The sequence below is a fragment of the Amblyomma americanum genome, chromosome 6 (genome assembly GCF_052857255.1).
Source record: "Amblyomma americanum isolate KBUSLIRL-KWMA chromosome 6, ASM5285725v1, whole genome shotgun sequence".
NCBI lineage: Eukaryota > Metazoa > Arthropoda > Arachnida > Ixodida > Ixodidae > Amblyomma > Amblyomma americanum.
The window spans coordinates 11687494-11713972 of NC_135502.1; the positions used below are offsets into that span (position 1 = coordinate 11687494).

Genomic DNA, 26479 nt, shown 5'->3' on the forward strand with positions numbered 1-26479 from the left:
GCTCTGCGTCCGCATTGGGAGCTGCAATTCTATGCACCGTAACGCGCGCAGGCAGCTACATTTTTTCCGGATTTAATTAGGGATATTGGATGCATTGATGATCCCATACGACTTAAGCATTACAACCAAGCACCTTACTGAGATAATTTAAAGGCTAGTTAACAGATGCTGGTCAATTAGCCCGCTAATTAGCAATTGGAACGCGTTTTAGAACGTCCGCCACGGCTCTAGTTTTGGTCGCGCAAGGAGGACAATTTTCACCCCAATAGCTTATATCTAAAAATTACTTAGTCTTCCCGATACACCCTGTATGAACGCGTAGAGACTGATAATGTCGTCGGCGAGTGAATAGGAGACGTGTAAGTGTTTGCGCCTACTTTTTGATATATTTTTTGTTGAGTTCTACGGCAGAAGATTTGTACGTCTTAATCCAGCGCCGCCTTAGCCATGGCTACTTGTTTCATTGAGACCCTCTGGCAATTGATAGCACTGCGTTCCCCTGCTACCAGTTTTGATGAACTATGGTTGCCTTGGAGATGAATATATTTGTTTTTAGAAAATTGTACAGAGCTTTCCATGATCGTCCTTCAGTTATAAAAAATGTGGCCCCACAACCAACAATAGATGATAACCTGTCTGGTTGTCATCATGACTGTTGCTGTTGCCATGAACGTTGCTCATGTTGAGACAAAAGTTTCTAGATTCTTTTAGCGGCTGTCAATGTTTTTCAAAAACCACGAAAATGACGCAAACCTTCTATTCTAATAACAGTCGTTGGTTGTACAACTGCAAATCAGTATAGGTCAACAGGAGCGTCTGTACTTACAACACCAGTCGTACGTGTGTTCTTCTCAACCTGCTGTTCGGGCGAGTTGGTTCGTCATGACGAAACCATTATCATATTGGAATTTTGAAGGGTGCAAACGTGTGAGTTATAACACCTCAAAACGCCCTTAAGATTTAATTTTTCTCACGAACCGGGCACATAGCCAGTCAGATACGAGGCGTTCGTTAGAGGACAGGCTAATTTGAATTACATTTCATGGTCACAGGAGCTGCTTTATCCGCAAGAATTTCACTACTTGCACTGATTGCAGTCCGGCTGCCGTGCACAGATTAGAGCCCGGACTCTACCTTCAGCGACATGCAGTCTTGGGCACTGCAGTAAATTATACCGTCACGTGGTCTTTTAGTGCGAGAGCTATGAAAGCAGTTCCTCTGGAGTAAATGCCGTCGTAGTATAATCGAAGCTTTCAGAGTTCACATGCTGAGTAGGAGGCTGTTACCTAAGATGGGCAGAGGCAAAAAAAAAAAAACTGGAGGGGACACTTTTCTTTAATCCCGGAAAAGGTATTAATTAATGTGCTAAATAAGAGACATATGACTGAGCACTTCCAGCACTGACATGACCTGAGCTGAAAAATTTGCTGCCTTGAAAAATACTTTGCAGTTTGCATACTCTCGCTAGCGTCACGCGCTAACGAATTACCATGCAGCTTGGATAGTCAGATGGCAATATCACTTGAGTGCGGCTTCCGTTATTCGCTGTCAATGCCAGCAGCCGAGTTCCTCCTTCAGAACATGAAAGTTGGCGCTTGAGTAGAAGTAGAGAGTCGAAAGCGGCCTCAAGAAGCTCACACATTCTTTTCGCCTGTCGACGATAACCTCTGCCGGCCAAGGACTGCGTTGCTTCCTTCTTTCGGATTGAAATCCTCTTTTCGTGCTCTTCAAGATGTTTTAGAACATAAGCTGACACTGGAAAAAGTTATTTGGTTCAACTCGCAATTTATTTCAGCACGTGTTCACATGATGGTAGATGATGCTGTACCTCATGCGCAGCCTCCTTGATATTCGGTCTGAATTGCGCAATCCCGCGTAACTTAGTTCGTAGAGGAAAAAAAAAAAACATCGCAGATGATTTCACTACGAGTGAAACGGGAGGGATGTGCTGCACTACAAGCTTCGTTATTCCTGTGCGTTTAAACTTGAGGCTAATAATGTTCTTTTCTGTACTGTACCGAATTCGATGCAGTTCTGCTGTAGAAGGTAGCTATTTCTGCACTAGAAAACCGTGCAGTTCACTCAGTTTAGCTATCTTGCCGGGCGCCTAGTGGTGAGGTAAAATTATTTCACTTAACAGTTCTCATCTGGACTGACAGCGTCTTCGGTGAATGCGCCGGTAATAGTTAACACGAATAGCACCGCATCCCTGCAAACTTCAGTTCGTGATTGTCAAGAACCATCTGCCTACCCTTTCTCTACCACGGACCCCTGGGAATAATGTCAGGTGAAGCCGCTGATCGCGCTTGACGAAAATGCTATTTGTTTTCCCTTGGATATTGTCTTGTCCTACCGCACTTGATCGAGAGGTAGGGATGACGTCATAGCACATATTGCGATCAACTCGACTTCTGCCTCGGCGGTGTTCTCCCGGCGCGGTCGTTGCCGCTGTTATTTCGCGACGAGGATTAGTCGCGGCTCCGGTCCCGTTTCCCGGCGTGGCTTCGCTCAGGTGCGGCCCTGCTGACAACGGGGGGAATTCCACCGGGCAAGCCTGGGCGCTCCGTGAAAGTCGGCACGGTGGGCCGCCGCTTCCTCGGATGCTGCTGCTGCCGCCGCTGGTCGGCCCTCCTCTCCCGGCTCCCTCTCAGCTGGTCCGTGAACCTGACCCGAATCGGGCCCGACCTCGTATAAGAGGCACATCCGGAAGCGCGTCCCCCAGACACCCACCTGCTTCGGACGCACGCAGACATGGATTCCTCGCCGCCCCGCTCCGCCGTAACTGCCTCGGTGAGTGCAACGGCCGCGCTCGGACCGGACGCCGCAGCGCTGCCCCCTCGGCCCGCTGTGGGTCAGCCGCCCGGCGTCACTGCCACCGCATGCTGGTGTGTCCCCCGATCATGGAAGGAACGAACGAAGCCCCCATACCGATCGCTGTATCGAGAATGTTTCAGGATCAGCACTATACACCCTCCAACCCTTCCTGCGACTGCAGTTATTCGGTGTGGTGGGCAGAATCTTCAGCGCCCAGCGGGGCTTATTCGTTTGCGTTCATTTATCTGTGAATGCAGTGATCACAAATCATGCGTTTAAAAAAAAGTGGTGAGCGTATGCAGCAAAACGAGACTCACGGTTAGCGCCAAGATGTGGCGACGTATAGATGTGTTGGCTTGCACTTCCAGGAGTGGCGATGGGACAAGGTGAGTGAAAAATAACAAAGCAGGACATCAAAACGGATCAGTCGCTGCAGGAGGATTACTCATGCCGAGGTTATTTTTGCTTCCTCTCCGCGACTCCACTCAGATGGCAAGGTAAAAAAAAAAGGGGGAGGGGGAGGGGTTTGCTAGCACTGTTTCTTCTGTGTCTAGGCGTAGCAGCGACCGAAGCAGGCGGGGATTGCCCCCGGGTACGTTGTGCCGTGTGAAGTCGGTCGTCACTGCAGTACCATGGGGCCTAGGCTGCCGAGATGACCCACATATTCTGTGCGCGGATTCTGGGGACGCCCTGGGGTTTTTCTTTTCCGGGAGGGGTCAAGAGCAGTGATATTACGGGTGCGATCGTAAGTTGATCATCGAGGTGGAAATTATGAAAGGTCTCGTCTTTCGGCTGAAGTGATCTGCTTGTGGTCACCATTTTTCAAGCGGGACAGGACTCCTTCAGGATAGGTACAGTCAGAATGGGGTTGTTTGGCCCTTTAATTCTGGCCGCGCAAATATGGCACCATGTGGCTTGCCACTACCTGATCATAGTTTTTATAACACAGGAGATATCAGACCTTGTGAAATTTTGATCACATAAGTTCACATAACCGTAGTCAAGCTCGAGATACCTTCCCATCCACCTGTAACTCTTGAAATCACATGCGGTTGTTATCGGACGTCAGCTCAGGCTACGCACTCGCCTGCCCAGTTCATTTATATCACCTTTTACAGAGTATATACCACCACTGCGGAGAATATATGTCAAATATTAGCTTAGACGGCGTCATATATTTTGCCACGCGAGGGCTTCCAGCAGCAAGAGTGAGTACTCTATACTAGCGCTGCATATTCATTGCCATTCGCTAGAAGCGAGCATACTCAGCGATGGGCGTTCAACAAAATTTTCAACTTGCTAAAATGCTGTATTTCTTGGACACCTACGAGCATAGTGACAACAGCAGCGAAATCAGCAGACCTAATCTTTTATGAGGCTCACAAGGAATGCTGCGTAGTGCTCTGCACGCATAATAGCGCACGCCCAGCCGTAGCGCGCCCACATTTATCAAATCGCCGCGGAAGCCGAAAAGTGTGCGTCAGCGTCGTGTCACGTGCACGCCATTTGTGTGCCGACTGACTCAGTTGAAGCTCCGCTATGCATCGACCCGGGGGAACCCAGAAGGCGCGACCCTCGACGACGACGCCCAGCGAGCCGAGCACGCCACATTTAAGGTCACCAGACCACTGGTGTGCGCAGGGCGGGGAGCGGGACGTCGGCGCACGCGCGCGTAACCAGAGCGCGGTTATTCCGCCTAACCGTGCCTGCGCAATTCCACGGGCGAGAAGGAAGCGGACACAGCGGCGATGTAGCACTCCGAGTGCGTCGTGCCGCTGAAGCCGGGCGCGTCACTAAAAATAGACAGTTTTAGCATAGCGGTAATGTATTAGCGTAGACGTATACCGGATCTACGTATGCCGGCTGCGCTCTTGCAGTGGCAGGTGTGCGCCCCACCTTGGTCCACATGGTGCAACGTCGCGTTAATCCGTTACACGTCTACGCTTGCACGCTCGTACGTACGCGCTATGCTAAAACTCACCAATGACTGTTACTTTGAACAGCACGTGACGTCAGTGACAGCTTCGCTCGTTTTCTCAGTGGGAGTAGAGAGTCCTTCAAATATAGGACCCCTCGCGTCTGGTGGCTTCCACAGTGTCAAGAGCAGCGTTTACGTCGTGCGCGACCGCAATTTTTCGGTCCTGATGTTTCGGGATGCGTAAATGTTGCATTTGGGAAAACGCCACAGTAAACGGTCTTTAGGTACTACGACCTGAACAATGCAGACCCGATTGTTCTGTTTTTAATTCGCTTGAAATCCTGAAAAACGCAAGTATTCGAGTGTTGAGATAGCGGGCTTATACACTAAAAATGGATTGCAAGAAAATTTTGCATTCGTAATTCAGAGCACTTCAGGAGGAAACAATTGTACGTTGCCGTGTACATTTCACCCTGCTTGTCTACAATAACAATTTTTTAGAGATCTTTTTATCATTCTCTTTGCGTTGCTTTGCGAGCTGAAAGAGAGTCTCAAATGCACGCTAAGTGACATAAGATTATGCGCGAGATGGCTTAAATGACAAGTTTTATGAATACATGGATTATTGTCAGCGTCATATCCTTTCCAATGTTTCATTAGGCACAGCTTTTGTCTTTAATTTTCTCCATCTCATTATTCATATCACTCATACTTCGTATGCTGGCTGTTTATTAAATTCATGTTTCGTGAAATTTTTCGCACTTATGAAGTGTACCACCACTCGATTGAAACTCGTGACGTCTACGTTGAGAACGAGTGGTCGCCGCCTTTTGGAAGCGAATGGTCGCGTAGCACAGCCTCTGGGATCCCCGCAAAAAACTCGGGCGGTGATGGCGACGTCCGTATTTCGTTTTTTTTTTCGTTTTAGCTTACATAATAATTGGTTTTCTGGGGAAAGGAAATGGCGCAGTATCTGTCTCATATATCGTTGGACACCTGAACCGCGCCGTAAGGGAAGGGATAAAGGAGGGAGTGAAAGAAGAAAGGAAGAGATAGGTGCCGTAGTGGAGGGCTCCGGAATAATTTCGACAACCTGGGGATCTTTAACGTGCACTGACAACGCACAGCACACGGGCGCCTTAGTGTTTTTCCTCCATAAAAACGCAGCCGCCGCGGTCGGGTTCGAACCCGGGAACTCCGGATCACAAGCTCCGTTTCCGGTGAGAGTGGTCTTTGTGTCGTTAGAATGCCGTAGTTTCTCGATGCAAGCACACTGCAGTTTGTCGTCAGTGTCGGTTTAACGTGGACTGACATCCCTCAGCACATGGGCGTCTTGCATTCCGCCTACATAAAAACGCGGCCGCCCCTTTCGGATTCGAACCTGCGTCCTTCTGTGCTGAAGAGCCGAGGGCCCCAACCACTGAGCCACCGCGGCTGGTAATTCTGCACTTGTAGTAACCCTAGTCTTTCTCTGATGTTAAACCTTGTGTTTCTTCTAGCATGCACATATCAATACGGGGAGAAGATGCATCGAATATGTTTATTGTCATAAGAACTCCAACAGCTTTCTTGGAGATTCTTTACTATTTATTTGCTGTTCTCGCCTATCCTATTATCTGCGACACCACAGCACATTGTAATAAGCTATGCGTGTAGGGATGGGGAGGTCAGCCGTATTGCAATTCTAGGAGTCAGTTTGTGTTTCGTGCTGGCTGTGTGCTAATTCTTGAAACTGTGTCCACTGTCTTCAACTCAGATTGAGAGAACGTGACCTTCATTTATTGTTTCTACAAGCGAAGTGCGACTGGGACCGCCGTAGCAAGCGCGTTTATCTTTACGAAGGAGCGCGAATGAGAAAGTGCTCGATATTTCACAACTGAAAACACTTGCTGAGGAAGAGTATCATTATAGTTTCCATAAATTCAACAAATATATTTTAAGCACTTGGTCCAAGAACTTTTCCTAGTACTCTTAGAGTGAACATAGTTTTTAACTAGCAGTACTTGGCAGCTAAACCTCTTAGATAGTACGGCCCATAGATTACATGCACGGACCCATTATTTTGTCACAATACTTTGGTTATTACCGATTTAACTCTATCACTCATAGGGCATCCCTAAATAATGGGTATTATAAGCTTGACTCCATGGCATCCGTTCGGAGGTGAGTGATTACGGGTTGCATATTGTGCTGTACAGTATCACCCTCATTGCTGGTTCTTGCAAACGTTGTGAGTTGTGTGCCACCACAACTTGTGCTACAACTTGCGGGCCTGCATGCTTGTCTAGGGCTACTCCACCAATTTCAGGAATGTCACATTTATGCGACATTTATGTTGCTAATATGTTTCATTAATGTTCGGGGAAGGTTACTTGGACGTTTATAAGTAATGTTTCAAAACGTTAGGAAAAAGGACATTAGGCACATTGAAATCACATTTGTCCGAAACAAAAATGCAACGCTATCGCAATGTTTCGGTGCTACGTGGGAGGAAGCCCTCAAAATACGGCTAGTTGCGAACTGGTCAAATACCATTGGAGTAGAGAAGGCGCCTGTGCTTTACTTTGTCCTGCAGGATATGTTGGCCTCCCTAGATCAGGAGCCAAGTGACGTCGAATAAGAAAGTGTCACTAACAGAAAAACAAACTAAAACTGTTCCATTTAAGCAATCACCATAAGCTTTACTATTCTCAATGCAGGACAAGTGCCTCTTACGATTAATTATATCCTGTGCCTCCACCGGCCGCTTTGTCCCCGCAGATTTTCTAACCTCATCTGCTCGCCTGACTTTCCGGCGGCCCATTCTCCGCCTACGTTCTCTTGCTATCCAGTCCGTTACCATTAGCGACCACCATTTAAGTAAAGCGTCATCAATTGTTGCAAGGTGCGCAAAACGAAATGCGTTGTTTTTAAGCCAACGTCAAACATGTCGCGAGGTTTCTTCGCCAACACTAACGCGAGGACATACTGTCAGGACGGGCGTTTGGCCAAGAACGGTGGACACAGTGGGGAAGAGTGCCATTGCTCACGTAGAGTCTAGAGTGAATGAAAGAGACAACAAATATTTCTTTCTAAAGAAAAGAGGCACCGACAGGTTACGTTTAGCCAACATCATTAGACAAGTTACTCCGCAGGGGAGAATTAAAAATTAGAGGGGACATTTAAGCTCTGCCTAAAGGATAAGACGCGCCTTTATATGCGGAATTGGTCATTCTCTACTCAACATTCCGCAATGGGGCAGCGGTTACGGAGTGCGCCACTGCCCTGCGATGGCAGGCGCGTTTCCAGAGCAACACCTCCCGATCAATCATTAATTTATCAGCCACCTGCCACGGTGGTGAGTTCGCTCACAATCTGGTGGAGGGTCGTGGTGACGTTAAAAGGTCATGTGACCTACGTGGCCCACCTCGGTTGCTTCTCCGGCGGGTGGCCACTTGGGCCGCCCTACGCCACCCTATTTTTCGCTCACAACGCCGAAAACGCCGCCGCCGGATTTTCTGGGTAACGGGGCCTTTAACGCTATCGCGTTTAAAGGCGAACATCTAAAATTTCCGGATTATCTCGCTGCCGGGAGTATAGATGTCAGCATGCGATGCTTTTTGCAGGAGCAGCGTACCACATTCTAGGATAGGCCAAAGATCCTCTTCGCAGCACTATTTCAACGCATCTCGTCCATGTTGTCATGTTACGTGTTTAGAGCGGCGTTCGTCTGCTTTTCCTCTTTGGTGTTATAGCGACCCGTTCGGCTGCCTTCTCGCTTTCGTGTGCTGTCGCATAAAGCAGCCTTTGCCGATCAGTCGATCGCTTCTGTGCTCCGGTTTCAAAACAGCTTTCACTCCATATTTTGAAGACGATTGCCGCCATTCGAATCACCACCAAGCGGTGCAGCACTGCTACCACCAAGAACGTGGACGAGCAGGACGATCGTACCAACTTTGAAGAGGACGATGATAATGATTGATGTCCTTCCCCTTCAAGCCAGTGTGGTACGCGTGACCTCATGTGCTTTCAAGCAGTCACTACCAGCTAGCGTGCTTAAAGCATCGTCACATGCTATCAGTGCGACGACCTACACTCTTCCGAGTCTCGTGTCCTATGTAGCGCCATTCAGACTGGCGACATAATCTCAAGCAAGCGACTCATGTGCGGAAATACCTCTCGGAAACGCCGTACTTAGCCCTGCGTCGAAAGGGAACAGCAGACCCTAGAGCACACATAGTTCAAAGCAGCGCAAAAGACGAAGGCGCAGAAAAGTAGACACAGGATGTACGCTGATTCTCAACTGAATTTTTATTCGCCAGAAGACAGGCCCGCCTTCGATACCTTCGCGAACAGTATCGGCCTGACACCACAGACATCTGCGTGGATAACGCCTCTTATGCGCACCCATAAACATAGGCCTGTGCAGCAAGAGACGGCACCAACACTCCATACCTGGTAACTTCCTTCCGGGCACCACATTACCCCGCCTCTGAAGTGATCTCTACCATAGTGGAGCCAGTATATGCGGAGCTGCTAAATTGCTACAGAGGACAGAGGCTCAAGTACCCTCTGCCACACAACTCATTAACACAACAAGAAGCAGTGAACTGGCGGAGACTGCAAACAGGAACATTCTTCCACCTATACATTTTACACAAAATGTACCCTACACAATTCAGGGACACATGCCCGTGGTGCGGGGCAACCCCCACGCTATACCACATTACATGGGAGTGCAAACGCAATTATGCATTCCACAAACTGAAAACCCCGAGTGCGGAGCAATGGGAGGGTCTGCTCACCAGCAGCGAGCTCACAGCCCAAAGGGCCCTTGTGCAGCACGCATGCGAAGCAGCAGGACTCAGCGGAGCCCTGGAATAGGGGCCCGACCTTGCGAAGAGGCCAGACGTCAACGATGAAGACGACGGCCCACCGCTAATCTCATTGAGATTTCAATAAATGTTTTTCTCTCTCTCTCTCTATCACCCTCACCATTAAATTGAGTGACGCCGATATCCAGACCTCACATGTTTTCACCGAATCACAGGCAGTCTGCCGAGCTTACACACACGGTAGCTTCCCAAGGCAAGCTCTCGGCATCCTGGGGCATACTGTCCAACAAGACCTGGGTCCCAGGTCACAAGTGCCTGGCTGAAAACATTAGGGCTGATGATCTTAATGCTCGCGATTATACTCACCGACCGGGCCCTTCTCACTCAAAGCTCTACCACCTATCCGCCCATTGCGTCACACTCCCAGAAACATCTCGCATAAACAGGCGCCTGCTGCGATGTTGTGTTTTTCGGAACGAGGTGTAGAGCACGAACCAAGGAAAAATTGCACTTGACACAGTTGACTTTCGTTTTATACCGACTAAAAGTGACAATAGAACGCGATTAGATCTCGTCATGGTCGTTTTCCTGTGCATAATTCGGAAGTGCAGGATGGTAGTACCGACGCAGACGTTGACGCACGAGTTTCTGCTCCAGCACAATATGAGGGATCTTTTTACACATTTGCCCAAGCGAGCCGCCGGGGTGGCTGAGTGGTTATGGCGCTCGGCTGCTGGCTCGAAAGACGCGTGTTCGATCCCGGCCGCAGCGCTCCAGTTTCGATGGAGACGAAATTCTAGAGGCCCGTGTACTGTGCGACGTCAGTGCACTTTAAGGTACCCCAGGTGGTCGAAATTTCCGGAGCCCTGCACTACGGCGTCTCTCATAGCCTGAGTCGCTTTGGGACGTTAAACCCCCATAAACCAAACCATAAACCGCATTTGCCCAGGTGACAAAACAAATGGCGATGACATTGTATCGTGTGTTCTTTTGCGAGTACTTTTTTTTTCTAAGGGGCCAAAAACCGACGGAAAGAAAAAATAAACGGCGTTCGCCGAGCGGTCTCAGGCTTCAGTCGAGCAAGCTACTCTGTTCGTTCCGGCGTCGATTCGAACGCGGCAGCACGTGTATGGAGACCTTTTGCACGGGTCTGCGTCAGCGTCGACGTCAACTTCGCAGTGATTTTGGCAGAATGTTTGAGTCAGTTTTCCTAAAATGGTTTGGTTTTGGTTTTAAGGAGTTTGTCGTCCCAAAGCAACTCAGGCTATGAGGAACGCGGAGGGCTCCGAATAATTTCAACCACCTGGAGTTCTTTAACGTGCACTGACATCGCGCAATACACGGGCCTCTAGCATTTCGCCTCCATCGAAATGCAACCGCCGTGGCCGGAATTGAACCACCGTATTTCGGGTAATCAGCCGAGCACTCTAACCACTGAGCCATCGCGGCGGCTGCAGTTTGCCTGAACTCGGAGCTGAAGTCACGTCATGCTCAATAATGAAGTTCAGAACTTTATTTTGCGCTCTAAAAGTTCATGCAGATATATGGACGTGCTTGCCTGCAACGTCCGCTGTTATATTGCAGAGGTCAATAGCGGCAAGCCCTCGAGATGTGTATTTGCCGCCATGGGTCAAGGATGGACTCTGCGGACGCTCGGCAGGTCGTCACACAGGCTTTCTCACAACGAAGCGCATACTGCTAGCTTTGACCGTAGTACGAACCAAATTCTTGTAACTTGCAGTCGAACTTTGTACTTCCGGCCGTCCAGAAGTGTTAACGGAGTAACTGCCCTCAACTTGCCCTTCTCACGAGCGAAGGTATATGAATGTGCTCCTGCATGCACACTGAAACACCATTAAATCGTGGTTTTTTGCAAGACAATGTCGCCAGGAAGCATTTGTCTTTCTTACCGCAGCCACCAAAATGGTTTCACGAAGACGCTTCCGATCGCAACCATTTTCACTTGCAGTGGTGCCCGTTCGGACCATGGAAGCTCTTCTTTTGTGCACATCTTAACGTGCATGTGGGCAGCGAATTGGATCTTGTGGTTTGTCCTTAAGGCATCCTGTGCGAATTTGTTGTGAAGAGCGTGGGGAGGCTGCTTTAAAACGTAAGTATAAGCTGGCATAAGAAACAGACCAGCTGCTGGTAGAAAAGCGCTCTCAGCATTCCTCACAAATGTTACAGCTAAATATAACAAGGGCCCTTCGTTTTCTAGTTTTAATTTTTACAGAATTCTGGGGGGAATCGGGTGTTTTTTAGTTCAAATTCGGATATAAGTCGGGTTATTCAGCGAAAATTTATTAGTGGCTCTTTACTAATAAAATAATGAAAGGAAAAGGTGTTGCTAGCCGCGGTACCTGACATCGAAGACTGAAGCATCTGAGCTGCGACTAGCAAAATACGATTTACTTCAAGCGCTCTTTGTTGCGTAGGACACAAAATGCTCTATTTTTACTCAACATTTAACGAACATGCAAATGACAGGTTGTGAAATAAAAAAAGCTGTTCACCAAATGCGGTTTTTCTCATCTATTAGAACTATATATTCTTCCATAAACAGTCAATCTCCTACGCGCCACTTCACGTGCACGCGAAACCTGCCTGTCTTGTACAGCGCCAAAACTGTCATTAAACATCGGAGAGGCTATTTTAAACGGGCAAGAGCCCTGGAGCAGGACGTCGTTCACGCTTGATACATGATGCCGAATAAATGCGTGGTCAATATCCGTGTTATATGGCCATCTCGCTTCTAAAATTTACTTTCCGAACATGTTCTCAAATTAAGCCACGTCGTGAACTGGAAGCGATAAAATAGGTTTAAGATCACCGGTTGAACGAACACTCCTCCGAAATAATTGCACAGGATATCCGCTGATTTTCATGCGGTTTCTTCAGCTTCGTTCAGGAAAACGTACGTTCTCTATCCCTTCGATGTATACGTATATTAACAAGTAACTCATTCCATTGCCCGTGTTTGTTCTCTAGGAGGAGCATTTTAGTGGAGAAATCGGATTTAACCCGATTTTTAAGCAGTGTGTTCGGGGTGCAAGAATTGGGTAAAATCTGGTTTTACTCGCAAATGAAGGGCTCTGTTTGTACCCCACCAACGAAATCTACACCAGCATCCACTATGACCTGCGACGCGCGAGCTCTGAGCAGAGCTCTCTTCACGCGACAGCGCATGCCAGGCGTGACGTGCAAGCGATCGGTCAAGCACGAAACTGAAAGGAGACAATTTTCTTCACTGCTGCCATCTGTTCCCCTGCTCCCAGTTACGCGGTGCCGTACAGTGCTTAAACAAGCAGTGCGTGCTCCGCCTGCTGACGTCATGCTGCAGGTGCGAGAGCGTTGCCTTACGCGACCTCCGCCGTACCTATCACAAGTGCACACAAGCAGCCGCTTATGAGGCCTCGAGGGCGCGTTGTTGCTTACTGAGACAACGTCTCACACTGCGGGTGCTGAGCCTTCTTGAAAAGGCCAGCGTGCCCCATGCGGTAGGAATCGGCAAGAAGGCAGCAGTCGCGGGGTGCAAAGCTCAGTGGGCACGCGGGGCAGGCGCGAGAGTGCCACCGGCATGGGGCCAGTGTTGGGGGCAGGCTTCGCGGGAGAGGCAGGTGGCGGAATCGCGGGCGAGGCGGCGCGTTCGCGGATGTGGGTCAGGCGGCGGCGGTCACGGCCACTTCCTGCCCGGTGGGATCGCTAGCCCCGGCTCGAGACAAAGACGCGCCCCGCGGTGACCCCCCGCGACGCTCGCCGCCAAGGGCAGCTCGCGGATTCGGTGCTCGGCGGAAGCGCGCGCCCCGTCGAGCGGGAAATGCAGCGGAATGCGAGAACAGCTCCTTCTGCTTGTGATGTCTTGCGGGTGCCCGCATGCGGAGAGCGTCCCCGACTGGCCGCCCAGGACGAGGAATTTGGCGTCGGACCGGCGTACAAGCGAAATTATGGTCGCACGTCATCCGGTCGCTCCGCCGGAATTCAGAGGCTCCGGGGGCGCTCTCTGCGTTCTAACGGTGGGCCACTGCTGAAGGCGAATGAAACGAGAATATGAAATGAGCGAGCGCTAGTTAGGAATGAACGCGTGCCTAAATAGCGCGACGAATTCTCCCTTCGCAGCTGCTCCTGTTGGTGCTCCTGGCGCTCGCCTCCGGAGCGCGTGCCGACGCGGCCACCGAGCGCGAGCCGGCCTCGTTCCGGCAGCAGCAGCCGCTGGCATCGTACCCGACGGTGTACGGGCTGGCCTACCAGCAAGGCTTCCCGGCGGCCTACCTGGCCAGGCCGGCCGCGCGGCCGTCGCTCGGCTCACGCCTGCGGGGCCTGGTCAACGCGCTCTTCTTCCGCCGCCAACAGCAGCAGCAGCAGCCAGGCTTCCCGTCGTACAAGCCGGCGGCCGTCAAACCGGACCTGGTGGCGGCCGCCTCCAAGCCGCTCCTCCACTCGGCGCACAAGATCCACTTCCCGAGCTCCTTCCAGGCGGACAAGCTGGGCTACGGAAAGCAGGGGCTGCAGGCCTACGCCTACCCTTACCTGTCCACCGCCAAGCTGTACAACGGCCTCTACGGGGCCTCAAAGAACACCTACGCCACGAAACCTTTTGCCGGAGCCTACAAGGCCTGAATGCCATTGCCCTGAAGGCCCCGCATCAGGGCTGAACGTGCGCCCTGTTGTCTGTTCTTTGACGGATCGTCGTCATTCTTTGTGACGAGCAGTGCTGGGCCCCACGAGTCATTGCTGCTGCTAGCGCTTCTCAAAAACTTTGTCATCTACTATACATCACACAAATGGGCATCTGTGAACAATAGGATGGTGTTGCTCGAATTGACGCTGGATACGTGGGACGGCTAGATCCGGTCCCTGGGCCCAGAGTCTAGACACTCGTGCACGTTCGATGATACGGGGCTTGCTTTCTTTTCTTTTTTTTTTTTTGTTGTAGTCGGCTCAGCTACCAAGTCACGGGTGCTAGCGTCGGAAAGCTTTGCAAAATGCAGGACAATGATTTTGCGTGATATTTCCTGCTAAATGGAGTTCCTTGATTGGGTCTCCAGCCTAGTACGCCATTACTGCTAAGTTGGCTGTAAAAGTATGTGCGGATGAAATTTCTAGCTGCTTGTCACGCTATCTAAAATAAAAAAAAAACACAGTCCCCAGCCCTTTACGCGAACTGCCTATCGGGACTCAAAAATATGCTTGAACAAATCCTGCCAGTATTTTTTTGTTTCATTGCGACAATTAGGAAAATGATCGAAGCTGCCTTCTTGGTGGAGCAGTGTATGGCTGGATAGCGTGTCGTATTTCTAATGGGTCAACAGCTTGCTCGTTTTTGTTGAAGCTGTGTGACACTTGTCTGGGGAGACGCCAGCAACTGCGTTCTGTGCTGTCCCCTCCTTGTTAAACCACCTTTAAGCTGCGCCGAGGAAAACAATCGCTCTCCACACACCTTTTTCTGTCTTTCTAATAATAAGATACGATCGCGACTCCGTACCTTCACGTCACCGTATCAGAGGCATACTTAGTGCTTTGTTTCAAGGCAACGAATGATGGCCCCCGAACCATTTTGAACGCATGTCATGACAGAAACGCCAAATTTTTCCTGAGTGGTTAAATGGCTCAAATTTAATCGAAGCTTAGTTCTCTATAAGGAGTCTGCCGTGACGGAACAGTTCATGCAGCGGCGAAAATACAAGTTACCAAGTTTGTGAGACTTAGACGTTGAGGTGTACGTACGATTCTGAAGCACACTCAGTTTCTTGGTGCTTCGAATATTTGGCGCGAAATTTCTCGGCCATCTTGACGTCGCCATGTAATGACAGGGGTGAAGCCCAATAAATAACCTTTGGTGTATGTTGGTCCACAAAAAAAAAAGAGGAGTGCACTGAACCGTAATATTAGCATGGAGTGTGTGGAGTGGCTGTCTGCGCTACAGGCACAATAATATTTAGACATACCACCATGAATGGCTGCGAATTCCATAACTTTTGTGAGTGTATGCGTGTGTGCATGTATGAGGCGTTGTCATATCGAACAAACCAAACCAAGAGGCGCTCAGATTATCGTGTATTTATTTGTGTCATTTTGGTGATCATGAATTCCACCCCGTATTCTCATCATTGAAGGATACTCGACTGCATGTTTTTCCGGGTGTAAAGGAACGATGGCATGCACAACCTGCGAGCCACAGAATGCTGATTCCAATTTTTTTTCGAAAAATATTCACACACAAACAGGTACACTCGAAAGTAACAAAGATGATGAATTCGAGAAGGCATTGAAAATATATTAGCTGGAACTGACTGAACAGCAGGAAAGGAACATACGATGACTAGAACGAAAGATCTCGGCGAACGACAGCCTGCAATGTCTGCAGGTTTGCGTTGCTGGTTCCTGGTTTAACAAAGCCAGTCGCCAAGTTGGCAGGAAGCCCGAGGCGCACAGTACGGCAGCCCTCTTGAACGAAGGGCGCTTACGGGACGGCTCCGTGGACCACGAAATCGGTGCGAAGTGAAGGCGGAAGCGACAAAACTCCAAACGGAAGTGAACGCACGTGCGAAATGCTGTTCAACTCACTCTCTGATTTCATTGTCAGCAGGTACGCGGCTGCAGATTGCTCACATTGTGAAGCGAGTACATCGACGCTGGCGTCGCCTTAGGTAGCTAATGCTGTCTGCTTTCGCTATAAATAAAAAAAGGCCGCAGGTTGTTTTTAAGACTGTTTCCGTGGTAATTATAGCTAGTACAATGTCATTATGTCTCCATAACAATATTTATGCGTGTCTTGGTTCTAATAAATTTTTGTGCTGCTTTTATTGTCTGCGTGTCTACTTTGTTCCTTTCTTTTTTCTAATGCCACCACTTAGCTTCAAGATCAACGCTGAAAGCAACTCGACGAAATTAAATTAAAATGGTCAATAACGGGAATATGGAAGCTCGCACACTAGTTACTGCAATGCTGATGGCAAGCGCATAACGACAAGTTAAGGGGCATGAAAGTGAGAGGCAATGATCAATCGCTCTCTAGGATGGTCTGACCGCACAAATGGAAAAGAGGTGATTATCCAGTGGCGCGACGAAGACAGCACTGCAGAGTTACAGACAGTGCCGGTGTCACCAAGCGTTTTGCTAACAGTAAACAAAGTGAAGGAAAATGAGAAGAAAATATACAAACTTTTTTCAGAACCTAATCGCTGAACTTTTTTCGGTGAGCAAGGACGTCTATTTGTACTGCGTATTTGCAGTTGGAACAAGCTCTGTTCCGCCTGACCTACAACCACGTCGAAGTTCTTGTGTTCACGCACTACGAATCGAACCAAATCATATGTCCATTAAACAGGAAGGAAGCGAAATAATAACAACCGTGATACTAAAAGAGAAAAAGGCTGTGAAGAAGACATAAGGTTGAAAGCAATGGCGTGGCTGCAGGATACACAAAAGCCTGGCTGTAGAACCGCCTATAGTCTCTACCGGGTCATTGTCGTGGTCTGTAACGCGTCAGTGCATGTGATGCCGATAGGCTTAGAAAGGTTGCGCTGGTGTCCTTGCAGCCAACTTCGTGTGCGTTCACTGCAAGACCGCGTAAAATGCTGATTTTGGAATGACGCCTCATTTTGCCCCGTGCGCGGTCGCATTTTGCCACAGGAGTTGGGGCAAAATGTGACATTTCGAACTTTATAATGGCACAAAATTTTGCTGTGTGCCGCTTCAGCTGGGCGTTTCACATCTAGTGGGGCGGGATACAACGATGGCCCGAATTAACTCTCATGAATAATGAAAAGAAAGCGATGATTTGAAATTTTATTTCGCGTTTTTCCCCATTCTCCCCTACCTGTTTCGAATACCCCTCTGCGCGTTGAAGCGCTCTAGGACTGGCCATTATTGTGGCACACGCCAGCAATGACGCAGCAGCAGTTTTGTGCTCATACGAGATTTTTTGCACATCCATATTATTATAATGAAAGAGACAAAAGAAAGGGAAGCAAATAAATAAATAAATAAATAAATAGATAAATAGGGACTGAAGGAAAGAATGTGCAGTATAAAGCTGACTTTGGTGGTTTGAAACGAATGAAGTTTTTGTTCACTCATTCCAAAACTCAAAGTTATGCCTAGCATGTGTGGAAGGTATTAAGGAACTTTGAAAGCAAAATATGCCGCAGAGCACGCCCAGGCAGTTCCCGCGGTAGGAGTCAGTGTTCTCAGGGGCAGCACATTCGGATGAAATGCCGTAGCTGTGCGAATCACGGAGGCCGTTCGGCGAATGTGCTCGGACGGTGGGTGGTTCAGGCACTGTGGATAGCCGAAGAGTACCGTTTTATCACCGCCATATTGCCACGCATCGAAAAAGGAATGAAAGAGCAACCATGACAGAGGAGAGTCGCCTCCTATGTTTGCCCGCTCCGACAGGGAAAGCCGACTGATTCGGGTGTCATCAAAAAAGGTGCCTACGCTGGTGGGCCTGATTAAATGTGATGACTGCAATTGACAGCCTGGAGCAATGATTGAGCACTGATTGCCTTCGGCCAGGGTGATATAAAGGCCCCGCTGATGCTCTGCTTTGGCAGATCCCCTTCGGAAGAAAGTCCGGAAAGCAACAAGGTGAGAGACCCGTAGCGGAAAACCGCATTTGTCTTTAGATTCTGATCAACCCCCAAATTCTATGTACTTGTAAGGTTCAATTTTTTTAAAATATACAGCCCGAGTGGTTTGCTTCTAAGCCATGTATTGAGGCTCCCCAGCAGCTTGGAAGCTCCCAAAAAATGAGGAGGAGAATCACTGTCACCTTCGATAGATTTAGAACGCTGTCAAGGCAAACCTCTTAGGCTGGATATTTTTGACAAGGGCTGTATCTCTTTGTGAAACTTGCTCTGGGCGCAAGCTACCTTAGCATTTTGCAAAAAAGAAACAATCCCTCTCTTCTTTCTTAAATCGGCTTTCTGTCAGCAACCTAGATGCATTGTAGCAAGAACTGATCAGCTGCCTCACTAGCCAGGCCGTTCAGAGTGCACAAAGCTGCTTACTGAGCGTCGAACAGCCCGGCAACACTTTTTGATGCACAAAACGGTGCAGTCTTAAAGCAAGATGTGAACAGTGAGCGATGAGAACCTTGAGCACTTTCACTCGTACAGACTCATAAATTCCGAGGAAGGCGTCAACGACGGCTGCTTGAGGCAGATCACGGTAGTGTTCAGATTTTACAGCGAAGGCGTTGTTATGAGAGGAGCAGGTTACAGATTCGTCCATATGACTTGCCCCTGTCAGAGGCTTTCTCGTCCAAGACGTCGGTCGCGTATTCGGGGCATTAGTGAGAATGATCGGGGAGAATGATTAAATATACGAGCTAGAGCGAATCTTGTATGTTGGAGTCTCGTTTCTTGGTTAACGATAAAGGTAGGAATACTCTGACGTTTCTTGGTTAACAATTGAAGTAGCAATACTCTCAAAGTGCACGAAATGAAAAGGGAGTTAAGTGGCCCCAACATGAGAGATGCGCACTCGTTCGCATGTTGTGCAAAGACCTTGTCCCGTGTCGCGAAGATGTACCAATGGGCTCCCTGTGTCGCTACTGTCGTTCGCAGGCTGACCAGATGGCCAGTGCCGCCGCCACCGCCACCCGCTGCCTCGTGCTCCTGCTTGTACTGCAAGCAGCACTAGGCTTCCCCGACTACAAAGGTACACGCGCCGCCTCTAGGTGCATGGCAGCACACACGGGAAAGAAAGGGCCGCTCACGTGCACACACGCTCGTTCCTCACGCATTTCACCGTGTGCCTTGTGTTGCATGCCTGGCATTAGACTCTTCCTGCTTGAAATGAACCGGAATATTTTACCCTCAATTCTGTTTCGTTTGTGGGGTAAACTTCAGGAATACGTTTTCGCTCTTTCGCGTCCTTCCCGAGGGAAAATATATTGAAGCCTCCAATGTGCAGCTCATCCGCATGCGCTGTCTGACAGCTTGTTCGCAGTGCAGTAGAAGCGATGGGTGCGAGACGACGGCTGCCGTGAGTGTGCTGCTCACACGCGCTCACGAAGCAACCACACGATTTCGGAAGCTGCCGTCCTGCGCTCGTAATTTGCATGCCACTGCCGATAAGAATATAATCAATGGTATATATATATGGGCATGTTCAGATAAGAACGGTAATCGAGGTCCCATGACCATTTTTTGTTTTCAATTAAATTTTTATATGTGATGGGTAAATGTGTCCACACAAAGGAATGAACCTTAGTTTTGCAAGGAACTTCATGGTTTTCTCGGAAAAAAATTGTATGTCACAAGAGGTGGAGTATGTCGTTTTTGCCACTTCGCAAAGTTGCAAGTTTGGAGCATCACTGCATGCACAATAAGTTGTTTTCGCGCATAAGTATTTTTTCAGCACTTTATTACAACTTGCACTATACGATTAATATAAAAAACGTTTTCTTGCTGTGTCAGTCTTCTGAGTAAAAAATCGCAAACTTCGCTTCCGGAGCTGTGCGGTGCCAAAAAGGCACTTTTCAGGGCAACCTTAGGGCAAGATGCGTAAAGATCTCGCGACTGAATCTTTTTCTCTGTATATTTCAGCTACTTTTAATCACTTCAGGCAAGTTTTGTAGCTGTACACTTGACCTATATTTTTCAATATGGCCTCAAAATTGGCAGAAGTTCAAAAACTTCAAAAAAGTGACAACTTTGACTTGAATTTAAAAAAAAACATCATCATCGAATTTTATTAAAAAATGCCCTAATAATACTCAATACTCGATAATTTTAAAACACGAAAAAAGTGTTGCATTATTTTGTTTTAAAGTATAAAAATAAATGCAAAACTGAGTTCATGTTTTTGTTACCTAGAATTGCTTATTACTGCCTCTTAGAAATAGTAACTGTCACAAATTTGATTTAGCACTCACTGAACGTGGTTACATTTCAATTACCACAATATGCGAACCATCCTGAATGTTTGTACAGCTTCTACTCGCTTGTTAGCGGCGTTCTTAATGCGTCAAAATGGGAATAAATTCGTTATTTCACCTGATGAACTGACTGCTGGCGGTCAAACGTTTTTTTTTTGTATTCTCTAATTTATCATCGTAAGGTACATTGGTATGTAATCGATTTTTTAAAAATATTAGATAATTTGTGGGTTCCTAGAAAAAATTTTATATATAAAAATTTATATTAATGTATTTCTGAAGCCGACGTTTCCGTACCTGCATCTGTTTACCTCTGTGTTCAAAGGTTCTACAGGGCAATGTCAGGAGACAGAACGTCGTCTTCTGAGAGGAACAATTTATCTGCGAGATTTTTAATCAGGAGGAGTTTTAATAGGAACGCAATTTACAAATGGGATGCCGCTTTATATGCAGATTGCAATTCAGAAAATCGTAACAAGAAATTAACGGCAGCAGTTGAAGTTGGTAGGCGCACAGTATATTGTCCAGCACGAAGCACAAACCAGATCACAGTCTCTTCCATTCCGAAGCAGCGGTGGAGGCCACGTAGGATGCACTGCCTTCATTTGTTTGAACGTACTTCCACATATGGAGCGTCTGAACTCCAGGCACTTTCTTTGCCATTTTCCATTCTTCCTTCTTCGTTTCGCGAAAGTCTGCAAGCTCCCTCTGTGGGAGCTCCAGAATGGTGATGTTCTTTAGCGTTCCTTTAATTGCGTCTACGAAGCCGCTGGCTGTTTGTATGGACTCACTTGCAGGCTTCCGCAAGTTGTGGTGTGACGCTCGATGTTTGACAAGCCCACCAACGCCGTCGCAAGCATTTTTGCCGTGTCCAGTGGCCGAAAACATCCATTTCGACTCTCGACATTCACTGCGTTGTAGCTCATGAAACTGATATTTATTCTTGAAGTGAGCGGGAGCCCCGTCGCTCACATATGTTATCTTGGTGTAGATTGTCGCGTTGTCTTCGAGGTGTGCTTTGATTTTTGACAGAGCCAAGCATGCATGAGCTGAATCATGAGACATATCGTCGGAAATTACGGCGTAGTTCCGAGTCGATTTTCTTGACGTGACAGCGCAGGTAAACACGGTCACCTGCTTTTTCTGCCAATGGTAAGCTTGTACTGCGTCTGGAAGCACAACTGTCCAGTTTTCGGCGAAATCAAAATGCAAAACAATTGCACCTCTCTTGCAGCTGTGTTTTTCTTCATGTATTGCTCTTGCTTGCACAGATCTAATATAGTTGTGGGGAATCCATTTCATGGTCATTCTTAGACATTCTCTCATAAATGATGAAGCGGTCAGAGTCTTTTTAACGAGCTCACCGTATTCCCATGAAGCAATCAACACCTCGTCCTCGCTGCTCATTTCAAAATTTTCCGAAGTGAAAATGCCATCTTGTGGACAGTGCTCACAATTCCTAAGGAAACACGACGCAGTAGGTTCATGGCATACGCAGAGGCTCTGCATATCTTCGGGAGAAAGCGACCTTCCGGACGCGTTCTGCAGTCCCACGAGGCACAACTGAAAGTTTGCACAGCACACACAAACACACACTTGCCACTGTGGCGAGCATTTCACCCACTTAGGACGCAAGGATATGAATTTTGTGAGGCCAACCTGGGAGGCAGGGTGAGCTTGCTTGTAGAGGCGGAATGCTTCTCGCAAGGACCGCGTCATGAAGCGTTTAGGTATCCATTCTTTCTCTCCTTCCTTCTCGATTCTCACAACATCCTTTTTGTTCGGAGTCTGTCTAGAGCAATCGAGTTCATCCATGGTGTAATATTCTAAAACGGTGGTAATGTCTTCCTGTTGTAGTTTACATCTTGTATATCTCTCCTGTGTTGACCATACGCCTTCCTCATCCACCATCTTCTTCGATTTTTGGATAACGTACCTCGTTGCCTCTGGAATAACTTCCTGCACATATTTCACGGTTAGGTTGCGTGGTAGCAGTGTCAGCAGCTGGCAACGCTCTTGAAAGGACGTGCACCTATTGTAGGCAGCATGTAGGTTGTCCTCCCAACTGCTGCATTGCGCACACTTTTCTTCTGACGCACGCGAAGTCTCTGGGACATTATATGCTGCCTGTATCCCCGATCGTATTTTCGTCACCATAGCTCTTGCCACCTCTTCCTGCTTTCGCTTTGCATAGGAAAGTCTGAGGCGTTTTTTTAGAGCGCTCGGTGGCTTTAGGGGCGAGATTTCGGAGGTAAGGCTGACACTTGAATTTAAATTTTCTACGATTTCTTCCCCAGGGCGGAATTCTTCTAATGTTTCGGTTGACTCTGCCTGCATATTATCTATGTCTTCCTTGAACCGACGGTAACAATTCTGACAGATGAAGTCACTTTCTCGTACTCGGAGAGCTTCTTCGGGAAGTAGGACTTTTTTGAGAGCAGCGACATTGAGTGTCTTTACACTGCGAAAATTACGTCCTTTTTCAATTCTCTGTTTGTGCCTTTTTGAGTAGTCGGCACAAAACGTTCGCCGCGGAAATCTCTTCACGAATGCAAAAGCTCACCGCTTCCGGAGATTATCGCGAGACAGAAGAGCAGGTGACGGATGCAGGGCCCAGAGCTGTTTTTCCAAAAAGAGGAGATGGACAGATGAATGGATTTTTAACACAGGCTGTCCACCGTCGACACTGATGTTCTTTCGGTCTGGCGTACAAGCTGAGACTGATATACCAAGTATGCTTGTCGAGGGAGCGCTCCAGCGCAGAGAAAACACGTGAGTACAGAAAACGACCCCACCGGGTCTACCAGGCCTGGAAAACGACACACAAAATTCGAGATCCGAACAACATCCGCACCCGCCGCGGTGGCTCAGTGGTTAGGGCGCTCGGCTACTGATCCGGAGTACCCGGGTTCGAACCCGACCGCGGCGGCTGCGTTTCGATGGAGGCGAAGCGCTAAGGCGCTCGTGTGCTGTGCGATGTCAGTGCACGTTAAAGATCCCCAGGTGGTCGAAATTATTCCGGAGCCCTCCACTACGGCACCTATTCTTCCTTTCTTCTTTCACTCCCTCCTTTATCCCTTCCCTTACGGCGCGGTTCAGGTGTCCAAAGATATATGAGACAGATACTGCGCCATTTCCTTTCCCCAAAAAACCAATTATTATTATTATTATTAACAACATCCGCTCACAAGGGTTATCTCGGTCGAAGGTCGAAGGCTGAGGCATAACTGCTAGGCGTTCGGTGCGTTGCGATGAAAAGATGATAGCGGCGGCTAAAGCCTCGGTGCGGCGGCGGCACACATGATGCTGTGAATTTCAGGGTCGCGCCGGGCGTTATATAGCTATAGGAGCGGCTGCAAAGCGCGGTTCATCCCTGGAGCGGTGGTAGCAGTTAAAGTCACCTTGAAAGTGCGACGGGTGCATTAATTGTTTGCATAAACTACTCCTACACACACGTCACTCCAAAATACGTGTTGGAATATGCTTACAGTAATTTAGGTCCCACCGTTAGAACAGTACGAAAGCGAATAGGAGCTTTAGGCCTTTGATTGTAATAGAAAAAAATGCTTACAAATTACACTTATGAACTCAGCAACTGTAGCGTTTAAAATTTACTTACAAAATACCAATACTAAAACCAGCTTCTGACGATTGCGCATTCTAAGAGGGAATACTGAGCAGTCGTAGGGATTGAAATCATAAAGTCCGTTTTGTATTTATTTCCATACTTTAAAACAATATAATGCAATACTTTATTAAAGCCTTAGAATTATGAAATGTTGAGTATTATTAGGGCAAATTTTAATAAAATTCGATGGTGATTTTTTTTTTAAATTCAAGTCAAAGTTGTCACTTTTTTGACGTTTTTGAACTTCTGCCAATTTTGAGGCCATATTGAAAAACATAGGTCAAGTGTAGAGCTACAAAACTTGCCTGAAGTGATTAAAAGTAGCTGAAAAATGCAGAGAAAAAGATTCAGCCGGGAGATCTTAACGCATCTTGCCCTAAGACTGCCCTGAAAAGTGCCTTTTTGGCACCGCACAGCTCCGGAAGCGAAATTTGCGATTTTTTACTCAGAAGATTGACAAAGAAAGAAAATGTTTTTTTATTTCTTCGTATAGTACAAGTTGTAATAAAGTACTGAAAAAATAATTATGCGCGAAAACAACTTATTGTGCATGCAGTGATGCTCCAAACTTGCAACTTTGAGAAGTGGCAAAAACGACATTCTCCACCTCTTGTGACATACGATTTTTTTCCGAGAAAACTACAAAGTTCCTTGCAAAACTAAGGTTCATTCCTTTGTGTGGACACATTTACCCATCACATATAAAAATATAATTGAAAACAAAAAATGGTCATGGGACCTCGATTACCGTTCTTATCTGAACATGCCCATATATATATATATATATATATATATATATATATATATATATATATATATATCTCGAAAGCGTCGCTTTTCCTGCCAGGATTCACGTACGCACGTAGGCACTTGTGCCTCACTGCCTGCAAAACTAAAATTAATGCCTTTAAATACTCTTTTTATCTGCGCACTATCGAGGAATGGAACAAGCTACCTTCTGATCTCATCATGTTCATTGAATTCATTGACAAATTGTTGTCGTCTACCTCATAGTCGTGTTTCGTATTTATGTATGTTTTCTTGTAAGAGTTGAACATGCCTCAGGGTATTTTGCTTACTTATGTTTCGCGCGATGAATTAATATTCACAATGCCGTATTCTTTTTCGCCCTTGTTAGCAGTATTTATTAAATAAACAAAATAAATAAAAATAAGCACCAAGTTTTTAACCGAGGAATCCAAGTTCTCCTAATCAGGAGGCACAGCCTACGCGCTTGATCCCCACGAGATTTGTCTCAACGCTCTTCCGTTTATGGTCCTATGCTCGACCCTTTTAATCGCGAGATATCACTGTCTGGTAACGGCTGATTGAGGCTAAGTGTGTCTTTCTTTTGTTTTGAGTTTAAAACACGACACTGCATGTTTTAAACAGATAGTGAGCTATGTTGCGTAACTCTTTCATAAGTCAATGTTCCCTCAAATTATCTTCTATATATTTGGATTTAATTTGTGAAATACGAAACAGCGTCTTCATGCTTAACACCGCCCGCCAGTTGCCGTTAAATCACACAGAAATGAAGTCTTTTCATTGAGAAAATTAGGTTGACATATATAGCTTTTTATGGCCGCTTAATAGGGCACTGCAAAGCAGAAACAGTTCACTTGGTTTCATATCCGTAGGACGGTTCCTTACAGCGACAGCTGTTACCCTCGAAACTTGATGCACAGCATAGCTCGAGATACGAGTGACCTTGCTCTGGCCAAGCCACAGAGAGCGCGCGTCTGCGCAGGGTTTATAACTTACAAGCAGTTATTAGGAAGGCAAAGGCGTGGTAGCAATCTCACAGCGGGTGGACACCATGGATCGTGCTGTGAAGTAATTTACGAAAAAAAAAGCTAAAAGTTGTTCATTTTTAAAAATGTCTTTCTCCATGTTAGATTGGACCCTCTGAATACGTTTTTATGTTCCCTGCGGCCCTGATCGTCCGCTTTCTGCGCAGAAATGCGCGACCTCTACGAGATGATGGCCAAGGGCGAGCAGGACGCGCACGCCATGGAGCGCAAGGCTGCCCGCACGCCTTCGATGCGTCTGCGCTTCGGCCGCCGCTCGGACCCAGCTTGGAACGAGCCCAGGGTCTGGGACGGCCAGAGGGCAGCCTGAGCAGCTATACCCGCCCGGCTGGTGCACGTGAAATAAACGCCGCCACAAGCGCCCTCGCAGAATGCCTCTGTTATTGTCGCTGTTGCCGGAATGCTGGCCTTCTTCGAATACGTATGATTTAGGTGAAATGCACCGTAAGCTATGAGTTGACTTTGTCGCGCCTACTTCTCTGGTTTAACGCAGTTCGAAGTTGCCCAGTGCCAAGTCGTTCCCTGATGCACATTTAGAATGTTGCGGGTGAGATACATATGCTTAAAATAAAGTGTTTGACGAAAGTCCGTTTGGTAGGGACTGCACAT

The 26479-nt window shown here is 47.7% G+C and overlaps 2 protein-coding genes across 2 annotated transcripts; both read left to right on the forward strand.

Annotated features, from left to right (window-relative positions):
- The first annotated feature begins 2512 nt into the window (after positions 1-2512).
- On the forward strand, positions 2513-16347 carry LOC144136305 (uncharacterized). The gene is made up of 2 exons (XM_077668548.1): positions 2513-2790; positions 13663-16347. Exons 1-2 carry the CDS (start codon positions 2752-2754, stop codon positions 14161-14163), a joined length of 540 nt encoding a protein of 179 aa, XP_077524674.1. The 5' UTR covers positions 2513-2751; the 3' UTR covers positions 14164-16347.
- A 1651-nt stretch (positions 16348-17998) lies between these two features.
- On the forward strand, positions 17999-26242 carry sNPF (short neuropeptide F precursor). Its single transcript, XM_077668550.1, has 3 exons — positions 17999-18135; positions 19116-19209; positions 26020-26242. Exons 1-3 carry the CDS (start codon positions 18085-18087, stop codon positions 26178-26180), a joined length of 306 nt encoding a protein of 101 aa, XP_077524676.1. The 5' UTR covers positions 17999-18084; the 3' UTR covers positions 26181-26242.
- Positions 26243-26479: the final 237 nt, after the last annotated feature.